This window comes from Macaca mulatta, chromosome 1 (genome assembly GCF_049350105.2).
Source record: "Macaca mulatta isolate MMU2019108-1 chromosome 1, T2T-MMU8v2.0, whole genome shotgun sequence".
Taxonomy (NCBI): domain Eukaryota; kingdom Metazoa; phylum Chordata; class Mammalia; order Primates; family Cercopithecidae; genus Macaca; species Macaca mulatta.
Genome location: NC_133406.1, coordinates 140,130,758 through 140,151,623, shown reverse-complemented (window position 1 = coordinate 140,151,623; position 20,866 = coordinate 140,130,758). Strand labels below are relative to the sequence as shown.

The 20,866-nt window shown below is 36.8% G+C and overlaps 1 protein-coding gene across 10 annotated transcripts in view; it reads right to left on the bottom strand.

The window, feature by feature from the left end:
* SASS6 (SAS-6 centriolar assembly protein) overlaps window positions 1-20,810 on the bottom strand; it is a 48,550-nt gene extending 27,740 nt beyond the window's left edge. For 5 of the 10 annotated variants that reach the window (XM_077952432.1, XM_077952435.1, XM_077952440.1 and 2 more), the window contains exons 1-9: window positions 20,614-20,810; window positions 14,531-14,649; window positions 13,755-13,815; window positions 11,135-11,214; window positions 10,336-10,440; window positions 9,311-9,482; window positions 8,637-8,702; window positions 7,253-7,372; window positions 1,332-1,523 (exon numbers count right to left, since the gene is read on the bottom strand). In XM_077952432.1, coding sequence (XP_077808558.1) covers window positions 1,332-1,523; window positions 7,253-7,372; window positions 8,637-8,702; window positions 9,311-9,482; window positions 10,336-10,440; window positions 11,135-11,214; window positions 13,755-13,815; window positions 14,531-14,649; window positions 20,614-20,634 — 936 coding nt within the window. In that variant the 5' untranslated portion in view covers window positions 20,635-20,810. The remainder of the gene's footprint in view (window positions 1-1,331; window positions 1,524-7,252; window positions 7,373-8,636; window positions 8,703-9,310; window positions 9,483-10,335; window positions 10,441-11,134; window positions 11,215-13,754; window positions 13,816-14,530; window positions 14,650-20,613) is intronic. The other 5 variants (XM_015145848.3, XM_015145855.3, XM_077952471.1 and 2 more) reach the window with 1 other exon arrangement.
* Window positions 20,811-20,866: the final 56 nt, after the last annotated feature.

Sequence of the window (20,866 nt, the reverse complement as noted above, 5' to 3'; positions counted from 1 at the left end):
AACTGAATACTCAGCGGTTAAAAAAAAAAAGATCCAAGAACTAACAATTTGCAAGTCTTATTAAAATCCTGGAGGAAATGTTTTTATTAGATCATATAAAAATCAACATAATGAGGTTCTGTTTATATAATGACCAGTTCCAGGGCTGAGAATGATGAAATCAGAGCATTACACTGAAGCATTTAGACTACCAACGTACCATGAAGTTTCCAGTGCTTTACAACCAGTGTGAAGAGTGTATGCAGGAAAAACTGAAGACATCTATTGTTGGGGCAAAACAATATGAGGATCTGAACACAAAATTGGTAAAGCTTTAGAGCTTCTAAGCATGAGACTGGTAAAATAGAGTTTGAAGTCCTGTGAGCTAGAATTAACACTGGTAACTTTGGTATTTACATATAGACAAAAAAAACTACATATATTTTCTAATAATTCATATGACAATAACGTATAATGCTACAAAGAAGCCTGTAATCAATGCCAAAGCAACAACAAATGTGGCACTATGGCAAGATTTAAAAAATTTCTGTGGGGCTTAATACCTAGGTGATGAGTTGATAGGTGCAGCAAACCACCATGCACATGTTTACCTATGCAACTAACCTGCATATTCTGTACATGTATCCCGGACCTTAAATAAAATAAATAAAATAAAAATGAAAATTTCTCTGTTGCCTGAAAGAACAAGGTAGTACTAAAGACAGGCAAATAATAGATGAGTTCTAATCCTTGTTCTTCCACTCATTGGCTATGCGACCTTAGGCAACTTATTTAACCTTTCTGTACCTTAGTTTCATCATGTGTAAAATGGGGCTAATAATAGTTCCTACCTTAAAGAATTGTTATAACAATAAAATGAGTTAATATATGTAAAGTACTTCAAACAGTACCTAACACAGAGAATGCTCAGTAAGGATTAACTATTATCTTTACCATTACCATTATTACTAGACACTGAATTTCATATAATTGTTTATGTTAAGTAGGCTGAGGAAAAAAAAAAACCCAGCCCTGTCAACACAGTACCCTATGAAATATAGGTGCTGTTACTATTAAAAATACATTAATAAATCTGACAGCTGTGCCAGTAATCTGCTTTCAAGACCCTAACTAAAAATATTCAAGTTTACCTCAGTTCTGTTATGAATTAGGCTTTTTATCAAATTTCAAATTCTCAATTTTCTTCGCATTGTCTGAATGGATTACCCTAACACCACAAGAGAACTCTACAGAGCATCCAGAGGAACACCACCCACACAAGTAACCACATTAAAATAACCAAATCAAAACGTTCTTTTAAACTGGGGGAGAAAAAAACCAACATTCAATACCTCTTCAACACCAGAAAGTTTTGCTTTAAGTTCTCTAATAGTGGAGTCTCCTTTATATTTTCTTTCAGTTAAGTCTTTATTAGCTGCTTCTAACTCAGACAGTCTGTTTTGTAGCTGGTGGATATTTTGTTGATGGAGGATTTCTAAATCTTTTTTCTGTTGTTCATGTTGCCGTTGATATTGAACCTGTGCCTATTATATAATAAAAATACAGTACCAAAATTCAAAGAAAAAAATCAGAAATACAAATACAGAAAGATTTGAACAAAAAAAAATTGTAATTTATTTTTTATTTTTGTAAAATGAGCAAGGTTGGTTCATTAGTCCAATTCATCTTTACCAACAATAAAATTTGAATATGGTTATAACAGTGCAATATCTACTGCCTGTCTGAATCCTATCACAAACCTATCTTAGTACCATTTTTGTTAACGAACACTATCAAATCCTAAATATCTTTGGAAAATAAAGCATATTTTTGTGGTTATCAAAGCTATACATGCTCTTAAGGGCAAAAAGGAAACACAACCCATAATCACATCCAGAAATCACTCTTAATATTTAGGAGTACTCTCTTCCAATCATTTATATACTTATATTGACATCCACATAAACACACAATACACATATTAAATTTAATGAATATCAAGCTATTTATACAATTTAATCACACGTTATTCCCTTAGCATTTGCACCTTCTCACATCATTAAAAAATTCTTTGTAAAGTCTTTAATAGCTACACAACATTCCATCCACGGCTACTCCATAATTCATTTAACTTCTGCCCTATTATGGACATTTAGTTTCCAATTTTTCACAATTATAAATAAAATGATTGATTTTTTTGTACAGACATACATCTAAAATTCAGATTTCTTTATGATCAATTATAGAATAAAGAATATGAACAAATACAAAGCTTGATATAAGTTCCAAAACTATCCCAGAGAAGTTATACCCATTCAAAATTCTTAGCACTAGTATAGGGGAGTCTCTCTCATAAAATACCTTAGGAATTTTTACATTACTACTTCAGGAATTTCCTCATTTTTAGAAAGCTGAAAAAGAGAGGAGAAGGAGCAAAGAGAGATAAAATAGGAAGAAGTCCATATAAAATTGAAAATGCAATCTTGGAAGAAAACATTGAAGAAGCAATCAAGAAGAAAAATCAGAGCAAACTGGTAAAGATGCTAACTGTAACTGTCTAAGAAAGTAATCAAAGACACTAAAGACAATAGAGGCCAAAAGCAATGAAAATAAAGAACAGGTTTTTACTCCAGTGAACATCAGAACCTTGGAGATTTTTGTTTAAAAAAAAAAGTGTGAGAACTAGGATTATAAAGTTTACATTTTCTACTTTGTTCACTTCTGAATCATTTCAATATTTTTAGAAAGAAAATACATTAAAAAATTTCCATTCTGGAGGAAAAAAAATAATCATTGGAGGAACAGTTTCAGACTAATAAAGTCCAACAGAAAAGGAGAATTTGTAGAGGTGAAAGCAATATTTTTCAAATGAATATTCTATAGAGGCTTACATCAGAAAAGCACACAGTAGTTTTGGAAGAATATTACATAAGAAAAATGTTTTGGGAATGGAATTATAATGATATGAATGGGAAAACAAAAATTAATAAAAAATTCTATGAAGTGAAGAAATATAGAAGTCAGAATTAAGAAAATAATATGAGAAATAGAAGGATGATGGGTGATTCTATATGTTGCTAGAACTTTCCTCACAGGAAAAACGCTTCTACAAAGAAATTAGTGTAGAAACAAGATTACTCGGTATATTTTTTTAAATGGAGGTATAAAGAAAACATGAGAAATAAGTGTAAACATAAAGAAAAATTAAAAATGCAGGAATCAAATTTGCCTTTTTAAAATGCCGTAAAGATAACACAGATTTAATGTCCACTTGAATAGGTAAGTGACAAATATAGATAATACATTATTCCCTATAACATTTGTAGAAACCATCAGTAATAACAGAAGGCAGTTTACCTGCCTCGACAGATTTCTATATAGTCACAAAATTGGCCTAATTTGAGTAACAGCACCCTATGGCAGTGGTTATCAAAGTATGGTCCTCTGAACAGAATAATCAGTATCAGCTAAGAACCTATCAGGAAATCGAGTTCTTGGACTCCACCCCTGACTAACCATATCAAAGACTCTGGAGATGAAGCCCAGCAATCTGCATTCTAATGCACCCTTCAAATGATTCTCATGCACACTAAAGTTTTACATTATCTATTAGCAGGAAGAGAAGGGTTGACCTGGTTATAAAGTCCCAAAGGACTGCCTGACAATCCTATTAGAAAGTGCAATATAGAAATACAAACAAATCCTTCAGTCACTCTGGAGTTTTAAACAAATGCCCTCATGAAGAAACTTTTAGATCTAACTTATTTCCATGGACAATAGACAAGGAGTACTCCAAAATGAGGGAGGGATAGAGTGGAGTAGAGGTTGAAAAACTACTTATTGGGCACTATGTTCACTATTTGGATGATGAGTTCAATAGAAGCCCAAACTCTAGCATTATGCAATATACCCAGAAACAAACTTGCACATGTACCCCTGAATCTAACAACAACATCAAGAAGAACAAGAGGAACACAACTTGCTTGAAAATCAAGCCAAAAAAAAAAAAAAAAGGTAGTAAACAGAAATTAGTGAAATGGGGGAGGGGGGAAACAGTGCAGAATTAATTAATGAAATGAACAACTGGTTCTTCGAAAACACTAAACAATAGGAAAACCATGTGGTCGCATTAAACAAAACAAATTAAGAACATAAGAGAAATAGTATGGAGATTTTAAAAATCACAAGACAATATGCACGATATTATACTAATATATTTAAACACACAGATAGTAGCCACGTACAATGGCACACACCAGTAGTCCCTGCTACTCTAGAGGAGCTGAGGCAGGAGGACTGCCTAAACCTAGGAGTCTGAGTCCACGCTGGGCAACATAGCAATACCTCATCTTCAAAAAAAATAATAATAATAAATTTTAAAAATAAAAACACATAGATGAAACACATGGCTTTTAAAGAAAATATAAATTAGCAAAACTCAAGAAAAAAGAGAAAATTTAAACAGACCAATAATCATGGAGAAAACTGGAAAAGAAAAAGATAAATGCTTCAACTAGGTGTGTGATCCAAATGGTGTTAAATGGCTAATTGTATCAGGCCCTCAAGGTACAGATTAATTCCCTGTTACTTCACTGTTTCAAAGAATAAAGAAAATTGAAAAATGTTCTTATTCATTTCATGAGGCTAGCATAATTCTAATACCGTAGTCTATAACCCACAATTGCAATAAGCAAACTATGATGTGCAGGAAAAAGATAATCTCAGACCAAGGTCACTTATGAATATAAATACAAACATCCTGGGTCAGGCGTGGTGGTTCACGCCACTAATCCCAGCACTTCAGGAGGCCAAGGCGGATGGATCATTTGAGGCCAGGAGATAGAGACCAGCCTGACCAACATAGTGAGACTCCATCTCTTAAAAAAAAAAAAAAAAAAATAGCTAGGCCTAGTGGCCTGTACCACTACTCCAAAGACTGAGGTGGGAGGATCGCTTGAGTCCCGAAGGTTCAGGATGCAGTGAGCTGTGACCACACCTCACTGCACTCCAGCCTGGGCAACAGAGCAAGACTCTGTCTCTAAAAACAAATAAATAAAAATACAAAAATCCCAAGTTAAATAATAGCAAATTGATACAATAGTTCATTAAAAATCACTATGACTATGTAAGTATTATTCTAAGAATGCAAAGATGATTCCACCTTTGGAAACCTATTGTTATAATTTATTACACTATTAAAGGGGAAAAATGACACAATTATTTGGTTAGATCCCAAAACTCATTTTATCTGACTTAGCGTTCTTTGAATTAAAATTCTTAGGTAGCAAGTAAGAAAAGAAAACCCTCTCTCTCAAATGCAAAGCAAACATCATATTTAATGGTGAGATATTTTAGTTATTTACCAAAAAAGACTGGAACAAGATGAAAATTTCACTATTAATTCAGTACTTTTCTGTACAAGAAAAAAAAAGGACACTAATCATAGGAAGAGAAAAATTACTATTTTTTATAGTTTATATATCTACCTGGAAAACATAAGATAATCAATTTCAAAACTCTTAGTATGTAAATTCAGTAAGGTGGTTGGATATGACATTAATATACACTACTGATAAACAATTACAAATTTAACCACAGTGGTATTGGTAGGGAGTGGATGGTCTCATTTACGCAGTAAAAATTTGTAAAGTCCCTAGACAAAAACATTGTTTAACAAGGCTGCAAAAGAAAAAGAGAAAAGAGAAAAAGGGAGAGAGATAAAGAGTAAAAAAGTCTGTTTTCAACAAATAAGACCTTAATAAATGAAGAGCTATATCTCTCCACTGAACGAGAAAATGAGATTAGTTCTTAACAACAGTCCAAAGACAAGCCCAAGTACATAAAGAAATTTAGTATGTGATAAAGGTAGTACCGGGCACAGTGGCTCATGCCAGTAATCTCAGCACTTTGGGAAGCCGAGGGAGGAGGATCACTTGAGGCCAGGAGTTCAAGACCAGCCTGGGCAACATAGCGAAACCCCATCTCTACAAAAAAAATTTTTAAATCAGCCAGTGTGGTGACACATGCCTGTAGTCCCAGCTACTCGGGAGGCTGAGGCAGGAGAACGGCGTGAACCCAGGAGGTGGAGCTTGCAGTGAGCCAAGATCACACCACTGCGCTCCAGCCTTGGAGAAAGCATGGGACTCCATCTCAAAAAAAAAATAAAAATAAAAATAAAAAATAAAAATGCTTATCTTCACAAAAAATATAAGAAATATACACTAAAACTAGTACTACCTTAAGATCAGGTGGCAAATATTAAGAATTAAGAAGGCAGCAGGGCACAGTGGCTCATGCCTATAATCCCAGCACTTTGGAAGGCCGAGGTGGGTAGATCATCTAAGGTTGGGAGTTCAAGACCAGCCTGACAAACATGGAGAAACCCCATCTCTACTAAAAATACAAAATTAGCTGGGCATGGTGGCACATGCCTGTAATCCCAGCTACTCGGGAGGCTGAGGCAGGAGAATCACTTGAACCCGGGAGGCGGAGGTTGCAGTGAGTCGAGACTGTGCCATTGCACTCCAGCCTGGGCAACAAAAGCAAAACTCCGTCTCAAAAAAAAAAAAAAAAAAAAAAGAAAGAAAGAATTAAGAAGGTTCAAAACAATGTCAAGAATATGGGGAAATAAGTATCCTTATTACACTACCTTATCTTTGGGATTTCATTTGGTTTAACCTTTTTGGGTGGCAAATTTGCAGTGTCCATCAATATTTTATATAGGTATGTTGCAGTTTCACTTCTAGAAACTAAGAGTGCTTGTTGCAGTATTGCTTAAAATAACCAAAATTTTGAAGCATTTAAAAATGACCACCATTCGGGTAAGTAGTTAAATAATTTAAGTTAACCCAAAATGAATACTCTACAGTCACTAAAAAGGAATATCTTAACTGATATAGAATGGTATCATATTAAGTGAAGAAAAAGTTACAATCAATATATCCAACAAGACCCCATTAGTATAGAACAAAACCAAAAACCCATAAATGGGCACATATATAAACAACACAATTTACAGTTATATGTTTATAAGCAAATATTTATAAATTGCATATTATTTACATATACATAGAGAAAAGTCTAAAAAAAATACATCAAAATGTTTATAGATTATCTCTGGGTACTAAGACTTTGAAAGATATAACTTTTATTTTCATTTTATATACTTCTGCAATGTTTGGAAAATTTAAAGCAAGCATTTATTACTTTCAAAATTAACAAAATGACCAACAGCAATAAAAGATATTTTTTCAGTTTCCTTTAATGTTCTTACCTGCAAGGCTTTTTCCTTTTCATTTGTCAGTTCCTGAGAATGCTTGTTTGTCAAGGCTGCTGTATGTGATGCCCATTCATTCCGTAACTTATCTAATTCTTGGTTTTTTTCTGCTAATGTCTACATTAGAGTTTAACACAAAACATTAAGATAGTCTCCTTAATATGTAATACTTCTCATTAGAATATACCAATATTTACAAGGATATTAAAGAAAACAAAATTATAGCTTTTCAGGACATGTTCAAAGCCTTTTCCTACACAAAATTTTTTAATTTTAGGAAATCAACATCAGAATAAAAACAATCTTAGACCCAAAACAGCCCACAGGTCAAGATAAACTATCTTTTAATTAAAGCTTTTAATTAAATCTGGCTCTTTACCACCCAATAAAGAGGGGTAGGGGGAAGCAAGTTGATTACAAGGAACAGTTCACTTACATATAAAACCCAGTAACATGGCCCTGTGGGCCACATTGTGCAGGGGTATTTTCTGCATGAGGCCATGCAGATTATCAGATACCGATATGGTTAGGATGTCTGTCCCCTCCAAGTCTCATGTTCAAACGTAATCCCCAACAGTAGAGGCAGGGCCTGTGGAAGGTGATTGGATCATAGGAACAGTCCCTCATGAATGGTTCAGTACCATTCCCTTGGTGGTAAGTGAGTTGTCACCCCGTTAGTTCATACGAGATCTGGTTGTTCAAAAGCATGTGGTACTTCCTTCCTCCCACTCTCACCATGTGACACACCTGCTCCTCTTTGCCTTCAGCCATGACTGTAAACTTCCTCAGGCCCCCATTAGAAGCCAAGCAGATGTTGGCGCCATGCTTGTACAGCCTACAGAACTATGAGCCAATTCAATTTATTTTCTTTATAAATTACCCAGCTTCAGATAGTTCTTCAAACCAAAGCAAGAACAAGCTAAAACAGATACTCTTGGCCTTCAATTTCATGGACTAGGGCAGAAATATTGTAGCTATGACTAAAATGATGCTAACCCTGTCAGAGGAATTAATTCTATACACAGCAAAGAAAGGGAAAGGTTTAGAGCATAGGAACTGAAAAGTCATTTAGGCCAGAGGAATGAGGCGATAAGTGGGGGAGCGGAGAACCAATATGTTACAGAAATATACACATCTTATTTAATGAAGACTTGAGGGAACATATCGGGGATACAGAAATGTTTGTGTGAAGTCAAGTATGTACAAGAGAAAGTATCAGATTAAGATAATTAAGTGGTAGCTGAAGGGTGGCAAAGAGGAGAGGAAATTCAATGGAAGCATGATTTGAAAGAAAATACATAAAAGCTTGGAACTGAGTCAAGGAAGCAATTCAGCGCCAATATCTGGATGACTTACAAAGACAAAGTGAAATTCGAATTACCTTTTGTGTAAAGTCCAGTTGCCTAGTAGCATCATCTAGTGATTGCATCAATGATAATTTTTCTTCCTATTCATAAAAATAACAAAATTACACAGTTTACAATGTAATCATCTACAGCCATGCTACTCAAAGTATAGCATCAGCATCATCCTGGAAGCCTGTTAGAAATGCAGATTCTTAGGCTCCATCTCAGACCTAAATCATTTTAACAAGATCCCCAGATAATTTAAAGTTTGAGATGCACTGATCTATAGCATTTGACTAGAAAGATTCTAAAAACTCAAGCAGCATCCCTATGTTGTTTCCTTGTGCCATATAGCACTTTGTAATTGTCAAGACATTTCCACATATCTTATCTCATTTAAGATTGGCTACATAGGGTAGCTACTTCCATACACGTCTACCGGCTGATGAAACCATGACAGAAGAGTTTAAGTGACCTGTCCAAAATCATACATGATTGGTAAAAACCCTGGGACCTAAGCTTCTCAATTCCTGGTCCAGATCCATCCCCACTATACCCTGACTAAATAAAAAACAGTAAAATAAATTCATTATATATCATAAAACTTTATTCAGAAAGCAAAAATTTATGGCACCGTATCTCTTCAACAATTTATCAAAGACCATTGATACTTATTTTGTTAAAACAATAACTTAAATTTAAATCTTACCTTGCTACATTTCAAACAGCCTGCTAGAAATTTCTTTATCTCCACATCATTTCCAGGTAAAAGTTTTAGTGAGAGGTGAGTAAGATGCTTAAAAGGATTTGTCTCTACCACATTTAAAAATGCGGGTGAGTTATCCAAAATAGCTGCTGGAGAAACTAACTGTAGCAAAAACCTGTGAAAAGAAAATGTTACATTATAACACACTTAGGAGATAGTAAAAATCTCTCACTGAATCAGAAGCTTCTCTACTTACAAAGCTCAGGAAAGGGAGCACATTGAAATAATAGGGGCCAATATGAAAGGACTCCCAATCGTAAAAGATAAGATAAATTGGGCAAAAAAAAGATTGACTGAAACATAGTGACTATATAAAAGTCCATGAGTTCATGAGAAACAAATGAGAGAAAGCAAAAACTAAAAACAAAAATTCACTGAGTGCCAGAAAAGTAGACTACCAGCTCTTTACTCTAAAATATTGACAATTTAAATGCAAGAATTAAGCATTTATCCTTTATGAATTTTCTGAGTAATCAAATAGCCCTAATTGCTGAGGAAAAGTTCTTCTTTATAGAATAATTATACTTAATATAGAAAAAATGATAGAAAAGCATCATTTTGTTCTTCCTAATGAAATAACTGATTCAACAACAATCATCATCTGATAAAGCCAATAAGTAAAAGGTTGATGGTGAACTTTACAATAAAGGAATCAGGCATTAGCACCATACACACATACAATCTTAGTCTTCCCTTTTTCCAAGTTCATTATATAAAAAACAAATATTTGATGCTGCCAAATATTTCGGATAACTTTAGTGCCTCTGTCAAGACATGAAAATTAAGAAATATTTCTGATTTTAATCAAGATGCCTTAAAATCTGAGATTTAATGGAGGCCTAACCCCACTTCTGAAAATAAATAGGGATATTCATAATAAACGGAAAAGATTTTGCCATCAACTTGTGTTTCAAAGAAGAGTCTGTCTTGAATTAAATTTAATAATGTAGTGTTCTCATGCAACTTACCTTGGAATTTCTTTGGCATGTTCTTGAGTACATTGCTGAAGGAGATCTATAAATTTTTGTGGGAAAGCTAAGAAGTCTACCAGAAGACCTTGCTGGAATTTTAAACTATACAGAAGAAAGGAAAAAAAATTTTTTTTAAATTTAATTACTTTGTTTTGGTTTTTGAGACAGAGTCTCGCTCTGTCACCCAGGCTGGAGTGAAGTGGTGCAATCTTGGCTCACTGCAACCTCTGCCTCCCAGGTTCAAGAATTCTCCTGCCTTAGCCTCCCAAGTAGCTGGGATTACAGGCATGTGCCACCACACCAGGCTAATTTTTGTATTTTTAGTTAAGACAGGGTTTCACTATGTTGGTCAGACTAGTCTCGAACTCCTGACCTCATGATACGCCCTCTTTGGCCACCTAAAGTGCTGGGATTACAGGCGTGAGGCACCGCGCCCAGCCAATTACTATCATTAATTATAATTAGCATCCTGAAGGATTCTTTTTTTTATTTACTAATCTTTGTTATAATCAAGAACTAAGCTAAGGAACTCTGATTTTCACAGAATTTATTCAATAGGAAAAAAATCAATAAATTCAGCAAAAGCTTCAAACTTCACAAGTGTTTTAAGCAGAATTCTAATAACCCACAAAATGTTTATTTTCCAAAACACCCTAAGTAAATATAGTACAAATAGCCCAATATTCCCAAAGTAACTAAATCTAACATGTAGGTATGTGTTTAAAGAGAACAGTACCAATAAAACTTAGAAACTTATTCTTTCATTAAATATAAGATCAGAAAAAAATTCAGTTACCTTTGAAAATCTTCCTCAGATATAACAAGGTTATATAAAAAAAATGGATCCGTGTCATCAGTCAGACGAATAACTAAGTCCTGAAAGAAAGTTTGTTGTTTTTAAATGTTTTTACTAGATCTGGCTTTTTGAGTAATTTCTTCCTTCTCAGAAGTAAAAAAAATCCAACAACATCAGTGTATCATAGTTATATTGCAGACAGCTTTGTTTTTTAGTGCTGCTGATTTTTTATTAGTCTTTACAGAGTTAGAATGTTAAATAGGGGTAGACATTCTGCTCTTCGAGAGCCACATGGAGGTGTGTAAAAGTTAAGTAAGTGCTAGGAGTTGAAAGTTTAGGAATATCCTCCTATCAGAGGCTTGGGAAAATTTAGACCCAGTCCTTGCTACACCGTAACATGATGACAAAAATTTTCTTTACCACTGAACATACCACATTCAATTTTATTTTTAGTTTCCCTTAAAATTAACTGGTATAGCATTTCAAAAGTGGCAAATATATCAGCAGAACTGACAATAATCCACACTAGAAAAAAGAAAGCTTCTGTCTCTCAGAAGACAGGGGTATCAGGTAATACATTGCCAGGTTTCTTCCAAAGGGCCTATTCTCTCCTAAACCAGGTGGCCACTGACATGGAATCCCATCTGTTTTCAGTCTCAAATGAAGTAGGTACCTTTCATAAAGACCACTTTCCAGGTAGCTAAGTGTACATAGCGTGGGAGATCATCGTAACAGCTAGAGCTCACAAAAAGTACACCAAAATTACGTACCAGAGAACACTGGTGAAACAAAAACAGCGTTAGTTACAAGATGAGGTAAAACTAATAAAGAACTGGGCATTAAGGTTAATAACACATTTGAAATAAAATCTCTACTCATAGCTACTACAGAAATGCTAAGATCCTAGAAAAATCTAAACCACTTATGCACAAAGCTAGAAAATGAAGAAGTATAGCAGGCATAAGGAATAACATGTAAGAAGTATAATATATAATCTCCACCCTGGAAAACTAGTAATTTAGGCACCTACTCTGCCTCAGAATGCCTTGTTCTTAAGCAGCTTCTATTTAAGTACTTCCTGAAATTCACCCAGGAGGCTACTTAAAAAACCAAAGGTAATACTAATACTACTAGGTCCCTGAACGTGTTCAGGGAAAGCTATGGCACACAGAAAACAGATGCTATAGTTCAGTGTTTTTTTTGACATGGGGTCTCGCTCTGTCGCCCAGTCTGGGTTGCAGTGGCACTATCACAGCTCACTGCAGCCTCAACCTCCCAGGCTCAAGTGATCCTTCCAGCTCAGCCTCTCAAGTAGCTGGAACTACAGGAGTATGCACCACCTTCAGCTAATTTGTGTATTTTTTTGTAGAGATGGGATTTCACCATGTTGCCTACATTGGTCTCAAACTCCTGGCTCAAGCAATCTGGCTTCAGCCTTCTAAAGTGCTAGGATTACAGGTGTGAGGCACTGCCCTTGGCACAGATGCTGTATTTCTTAGTCCTCTGTTCCATTGGTCCCCATCCTTTTTGGCACTAGAAACCAGTTTTGTAGAAGACAATTTTTCCAAGAACTAGGGGGTGAAGGATGGTTTCAGGATGAAACGTCCACCTCAGATCAGGCATTAGATTCTCATAAGGAGCATACAGCTGAGATCCCTTGCATGTACAGTTCGCAATAGGGTTTACACTCCTATGAGACTCTAATGCCACCGCTGATCTGACAGGATCGTAGGAGGTAACGATCTCTTGCCCACCTGCCACTCACCTCCTGCTGTGCAGCCCGGCTCCTAACAGGCCACAGACAGTAACCAGTAAGTGGCCAGGGGGTTGGGGACCCCTGCTCTATTCTATATCCTTAGTTCTGTTAATGACTCACACTTTTGAAGGTTATATGAGACTGATACTCTAAATGCATCTCTTCAAAACATAAAGTAAAAGAGTCACAAATATCTCCCCGAAGTATTTTGGTTTACTGTTTTTACATTTACACCATGAAATGCCAATTCTATAAGGCAGCAGTGTGTGTGTGTGTGCGCGCGCACATATGACCAACAGCAATAAAAGATATTTTACGTGTGTGTGTGTGTGTGTGTGTGTGTGTATGCAACTTATAAGTGCACTGGGCAAATCTAAGGAGACTGTCACCCCAACCCCCAATTCTTCATGTATGTTTTAGAAATATATAGTATAGGCCGGATCACGAGGTCAAGAGATCGAGACCATCCTGGCCAACACGGTGAAACCCCGTCTCTATTAAAAATACAAAAATTAGCTGGGCGTGGTGGTGCACGCCTGTAGTCCCAGCTACTCAGGAGGCTGAGGCAAGAGAATTGTTTGAACCCGGGAAGCGAGTGAGCCGAGATCATGCCACAGCACTCCAGCCTGGCAACAGAGCAAGACTACATCTCAAAAAAAAAAGCAAAAAAAGAAATACATAGTATAATTATCCTTCAGTTGTTTTCTCAGTAGATTCCACCACCCTTGATTTGCAACAGTTACAAAATAGCCCAAAATTTAAAAGCAAAATAAATGCAATTAAAAGATGTCACATTCTTAAAGAACAAAACTAATTATCTACAATGTACCTAAATGATATTTCAAAAAAGAACTAAATACCAACCTTTCTGTGAACTGGATTAGAAACTGATTGTAGTTCAATGCTCATTCTTATACTTACTCTCCTGTATGAAAAGACATACCCAACCATCAGAAACATTCACATGAAATGAGTTATCACCATCTTTTGTATTAACTAAAGTTTTCAGTCTTAAGCGACAAGACTTTCCACAGATGTTCTCTAACTTACAAAGAGAAGTTTGAAAAGCACACTGGATTTAAAGCTTAATGTCTTGTTGTTCCACTAGTGAGTAATCTAGCAGTGTTTAACCTAAAACTAAATTTTTCTCACTTGTAATATGGGGATATTGTGAGGAATAAATAAAATAAACACTGTGGAGAGCCTAGCACTAGCCTGATATATGACTTTGCTGCCCTGATTATAAAATAACATCTACTGAAAGACAAACCATCAATTTAGTAACTTTTCAACTGTAAAATGCGGACGTTTTGAGGACTAAATGAGGTAACAACCTCATATATCCTTACTGCCCTGATTCTAAAATAACATCTAGAAAGACAAACCACCAATTTAGTAACAACTTTTCACATTAAAAAATTGCCATGTCAAGTGATTAAACTGATTTATGAGAGACTGATTCCATTTTAAAAACTTAGTATGTGGCCTGTCGCGGTGGCTCACATCTGTAATCCTGGCACTTTGGGTGGCTGAAGCAGGCAGATCACTTGAGGTCAAGAGTTGGAAACCAGCCTGTTCAACATGGCAAAACCTCCTCTCTACAAAAAATACAAAAACCAGCCAGGAGTAGTGGCACCCACCTGTAGTCCCAGCTATTTGGGAAGCTGAGGTGGGAGAAATGCTGGAACCTGGTAGGCAGAGGCTGCAGTGAGCCAAGACTGCACCACCGCACACCAGGTCTGGGCAACAGAGTGAGACCCTGTCTCAAAAAAAAAAAAAAATTAAAATTAAAACTTAATATGTGAAGTAATATTAGAATGCTTTGAATGTTTAAAATCAAGGAAATAACCTATTCCCTACACTTACGCATACAAAAACGTATTTTCACATCCACGAATTAAATCTGTTTAATATATTCTTTATGTAATATAACCATAGAAGTACTATCAACAAGTTTATTACACCTATCCTTGAGTAAAGTAACTCTAAGCCCTGAGAGAGAGAGACCAGTGTTCCACATCCTATGCTGTATCTTAGAGAATCCAGAATTGGACAGAGGTATATAAGTGAAAGTGCTCATAAACATTAATCAAATAGAGCACAAATGTTTATATAATTCAGGAAATAAAGGGAGAAATTAGTAAAAAATATCTATGCACAAGTACTTCTCAAACTATTCTACCAGAATTAAATAACAATGGCTTTTCTTTGATGTGCAGATAGAAAAAAAAGTAAACTAACAAATAGAATTTGTTCAATTTTAAGTTTTTCTTCTAAGGACTTCTTTTAAACCTTTTCCACACTATTGCTTATCTATTACACAAGTAAAAAGTATAAACAGCAATTGAGTATTGATAGAAAAATTTGGAAACAGTTGACCAAGGCTAGATTCAACTGTTTAGATTTTTTAATGCTGACTTGTAATTTTATATGGGCTTAAAATGTGTCATTTTGGTTAAGTTTCTTGTTGAACATTGGATGCTAAATCTCCATTTGTACAATAAGGTTAAATGTTACCTCATAACTTTTATCTGTTTTCTGAAAAGGAACAAGAAGCACTAATTTACACCACAGAGAGGAAGAATTATTTTCAAAACAAGAGAATACACTGTTCCTATTTTTCTAGTATCTAAAGCAACGTATGTGAAACAGATCAGAGTGTTACTCCAATTCCATTTAAGCTTTCCCGAGCTGGGCACAGTGCCTCCCACCTGTAATACTGGCTACTTCAGAGGCTGAGGCAGGAGGATAGCTTAAGCCCAGGGGTTCAAGTCCAGTCTGGACAACACAGCAAGATTAAGCTTTCTTGAGGGGGGAAAGAAAAACTCAGTTTCCTAACTTGTAAGATAAGAGGATTCAACTAGAAGGTTTGTGGGAACCTTTTTAGCTCTACATCATTATGTTTGGTTTTCATCTTCTGAAGTCTTCTCTAGTATAAATGCCATAGTGGTATGATACTGCAGTTGATGTTTAACTTTTTATGATGCTTTACGTTTTATTTATTTTTATTTTACTTATTTGTTTTTTGAGACAGTCTCGCTCTGTCGCCCAGGAGCACTCCAGCCCAGGCTGGTGTGATCTTGGCTCACTGCAACCTCCGTCTCCCAGGTTCAAACAATTCTCCTGCCTCAGCCTCCTGAGTAGCTTAGATTACAGGGGCACACCACTGCACCTGGCTAATTTTTGTATTTTTAGTAGAGATGGGGTTTCGCCGTGTTGGCCAGGCTGGTCTCAAACTCCTGACCTCAAGTGATCTGCCCACCTCAGCCTCCCAAAGTGATGGTATTACAGGCGTGAGCCACCGCACCTAGCAGGTGCTTTACGGTTTTAAAAGTCCTGTCATACTTCATACATCTGCAAAAAGTACAAGAAGAGTCCATTTATTAAAATGTTTACATAATCCTGGAAGAGTTACACTACTGTGACAATTTACCAATCATATTAATGATATTGTTGCATATATTCCAAATGCCTATATACATTAGATGTTGAAAGTAAAAAGGGAAGGCCTATAAGTTAAACGTATTCCCCATGCTTAGTTAAAAAACATCCCTAGAAATATGCTATAGAAAAATACAAGCTTTCAGAGGATATGCTAACTAAAATCACAAATCTTATTTTTTCCCTTATAATGGAAATGTCATAAGAGCAATATAAAACAATAAAAACTCAATAAAATGTTATTTCTCATCTCAATAGATGTCATACTCTGAACAAAGCATAAATCTACATAACATCCTCCCTGACATTAGATTTAGCTATGAGTTCTTTTAAATAAAAAGTATGCTAAACATCAGGCATGCTTTAGCAGAAATGGATTCTAGGCCATCTCTGCCACCCAGTAACTGTGACCTTAAACTATCAATCAAACAAATAAAAGGTACTTTAAGCCAGGTATTGTGCCAGGTGCTAGGGATACAAACAGAAATAAACATGGTCCAGGGGCCTGGCGCAGAGGCTCACATCCGTAATCCCAGCACTTTGGGAAGCTGAGGTGGGAGGATCGTTTGAGGCCAAGAGCTCAAGACCGGCATGGGCAACATAGCAAAATCCTATCTCTACAAAAAATTTCTAAAATGAGACAGGCATGGTGGTACATGCCTGTAGTTTCAGCTACTCTGAGGGCTGAAGCAGGAGGAGAGCTTAAGCCCGAGAGTTTGAGATTACAGTTAGCCACGATTATGCCACAACACTCTAGCCTGGGCAACAGAATGACAGCCTCTCTTTACAAAAAGAAAAAAAAAAAAGAAAAATAATTTTTGGGCATAGGATGACAGAAACAAAAAAAAAAAAACATAGTTTCTGTCCTCAAATTGAGATAAGATTAATGACTTTTCCCTAGATTTGCTTCTGATTGCATTTTAGGGAGGGAAGGGTTACCAACACTTACTGAGTACCTGCCAGGTATTTTACATATACCATCTTATTTAACAATAATCTTGGTAAGTAAATATTATCTGTTTTACAAAAGAAGAACTTAATGCCCAAATAATGGTTTAAGGTCACATTACAGAGCCCAAATGAAAACTCAGATCTTTCACCTACACCACACTAATACATGAACAATGGCAATTCATTTCAACTTAGGCAACTTTGAAGGGTCCTTATAGTGAAAGGATTTAAGACACACCTGAAAGTTATGAAAGAAAAAAGCATTTGAAGCACAAAGAACAGCAGGGGTAATAGTACAGAGTGAGTATCAGGCATGTTCAGAAGGTAACAAGAATGCTTGTAAGACTTTTATATTGGAGAGATAAGCTTAGGACACAAAATTGAAAAGGCAGATTAGTGTTAAATCATGGGTATCAAAATTTTGCGTAATTTTATACCAGATGAAGTTCCCTGATCATTACCACTGTCCTCAACTGAATTTCCTTCTTCTCTGACTTTAGTGTACTTATATTACTTCAAGCATTTGTAACACATTAACACCTAAAATTTAGTGAACATTTATTATGCTCTAGTCACTGCTGTAAGCACTTTATATGTAATAATTCATTCCATTATCATAATACCATGAAGTAGGTACTGTTATTACCATCAGCTTAAAGATGAGACACAGAGAAGGAAATTGTACAAGATCAGTCAATAAGTGGCAGAACTGGGACTCAAACCCAGGCAATCTGGCTCCAGAGCCTGAATTCCTAATCTGTGCTATGGTGCTTGTCCAAGGAAAATCTTTTTATTTCCCCTATTAAAATGTGAGTTCCCTGAGGGACAGAATGAAAACAGGTTTTTGTTGGCTTTTGTTGTTGCTGGGGATGGGGGGGGCTGCATATTTACATCCTCCACATGCAGGACAGTTCCTGAGACACAGTAGACATTTGCCAATATTTGTTGAGCTGAACTGGCCTCAAATACTCAACCAAGGCGTCTGGGCTGGGTGTGGTGGCTCACGCCTATAATCCCTGCATTTTGGGAGGTTGGGGTGAGACGATCACTTGAGCCCAGGCGTTCAAGACCAGCCTGGGCAACACAGGGAGACCCCGTCTCTATTAAATTAAAAAAAAAACAACAGTCAGGCGTGGTGGTATGTGCCTGTAATTGCAGCTACTCAGGAGGCTAAGGTTGGTGAACCCTTGGGTCCGGGAGGTCAAGGCCGCAGTAAGCTGTAATTGTGCTACCATACCCCAGTCTGGGCAACCGTGAGACTCTGTCTAGGAAAAAAAAAAACAAGAGAGAGAGAGAGTCTGGGGTGTTCTTTCTATAGGTCAAGGATCACCAAATTATTCTGTAAAGGGCCAGATAGCAAATATTTTAGGCTTTGCAGGCCATAAGGTCTCTGTCACAATTACTCACCTCTGCCCTTCCTGTGCAAAAGCAGCTACAATTTGTAAACAAATGAGCATGGTTGTGTTTCAAGAAAAGTTTATTTACGAAAACAGTGAGACATCTGGCCCATGTGCTCCAGTTTGCTGACCCCTACTATCAGATAATAGGAATATATTAAAGGTTTCTAAGCAGGGAAATTGAGTTTTAAGATTAACTGTGATGGCAATGTAACCAGAAAGAGACCATCTAGGAGTTTCCATATTGAAACCAAAGTCATGGCCCCCTTTATCTTTCTATAATCATTCTAAAACAGTGTTGTCCAATGGAGATACAATGCAAGCCACAAACGTGAGCCAGATACGTAATTTTAATTTTTTTCATTTTCTTTTTTTTTTTCAGAGACAGGGTCTCACTCTGTCACCCAGGCTGGAGTACAGTGGCGCAATCACAGCTCACTGTAACCTCAAGCTTAGGCTCAAGCAATCCTCCCGCCTTGGCCTCCTAAAAGTGCTGGGACCACAGGTGGGAGCCACCACACCTAGCCTACTTTTAAATTTTCTAGAAGTCACATTTTAAAAAAAACTTTTAAAAGCAGTGAATTAGTATATACTATATACTAATATATAATAGTATAACAATACATTATTACTGTTAATAATACATTGTATTTAACCTAATATACCCAAAAATATTGCCATTTAACACATAATATAAAAACTGAGATATTTTACATTCTTTTTTCATAGTAAGTCTTAAAAATCCAACGTGCATTTTCAAACGTAAAGCACAACAATTCAGATAAGCCCCATTTCAAGTGTCTAATAACCACATGTGGCTAGTGGTTACCATACTGGACAGCATTAAAAGAATGATCAACTAAACCTACAGATCTCCATATGCAGCTGCTGGTTTTGGTACCATCTCCTCGACCGGCTTGCCACTGATTTTTGACCGAATTCTGAACTATATGTACCACAGTTTGACATTACCAGCAACTCAATAAGGCAATGTCTTCATTTCATTTTTTATGTTACATTTATACACCACTTAGTTTTCACATACGATTTCACACCTGATCCTCATTACAAACACGTGAATACGCACGTTATATCAGTTTTACAAATGAGGAAAGAACGTTCAAAGAAAAAAGAGACAACTATTGAGTGTTGGAACTGAGAAAAAAAATTAAGCCTCCTGACCTCTGGTCAACTCTATTTACGCCCCAACAAAACCACCTTCTTAATCAAAGTTGAACTTCTCTGTGCGACTGGTCTTTATTTCCTCCAGTGATTGTAAACTCCATGAAAAACAGGACTGTTTTTCCTGACCACTGTATTCCCAGTGCCCAGCAAGGTGTTTTACAAGGAGCCAATATTTACTGAATGAATTAATTAATGACGTTTCTGATTTTCTCATTGTTAGTCGGTTAAATGTAATTTACTTTTTTTTAAAGCAACTGATGTGAAGAGCCAAAGTACGCCACCAAATTGGTAGGTTTTTAAAAGTTGAATCTTACTGCCAACATACTCTCAAAAGAGAACGGGGAGAAAAGGCTCCGAGCCAAGGCCTGAGTTCTAGCGCTGACCCTGCCATGAATTGGCTGTGAGCCCTCACGTAATTTTTTTTTAACTTCTCTGGGCCAGAGTTCTTATCTGTCAAAAGGGAAGAGTAGGGCTATAATCTTCACGATTCCGTCCACAGCTAGGGTTTTTGACATTAATTTGATGTGTGCCGGCTTCCTATTTCCTCACAGCCCTCCTCCAGACCCCTCTGCAACGGCCGACTTGGCGAGAGAGGTAACCACTGGGCCCTCTGGGTTCCCTATCCGCTTCCTAGGGGGGCCGACTCGACACCTAGGTGCAAGGCGGAGCCCACTGGCCGGAACCGCCATCTTTCCCCATTGGCCTGACCCCAACCGCCACCCGCGGGCACTGGATGACGCGCTCCTTACCTCTCCTCGCAGTCTTTGCATTTCACCTGCAACGGGACTAGTTGGTGGAACAGAACTTGGCTCATGTTGGCTCGCTGTCCCGGCTGGTGTGCGGAAAAGCCCAACAGGCCCGGCCCTCGGACCTAGCCCGAGAGGCGTCCGGGTCCTGATAGAGTTTGAGTTTGGCGCTCGGCTTCTGCGGAGGAGGCGGGGAGAGTGAAACGAGGGAAAGACGTAAGAGACTTGGCCCTCGCCAGCCACCATCGGATTCTTC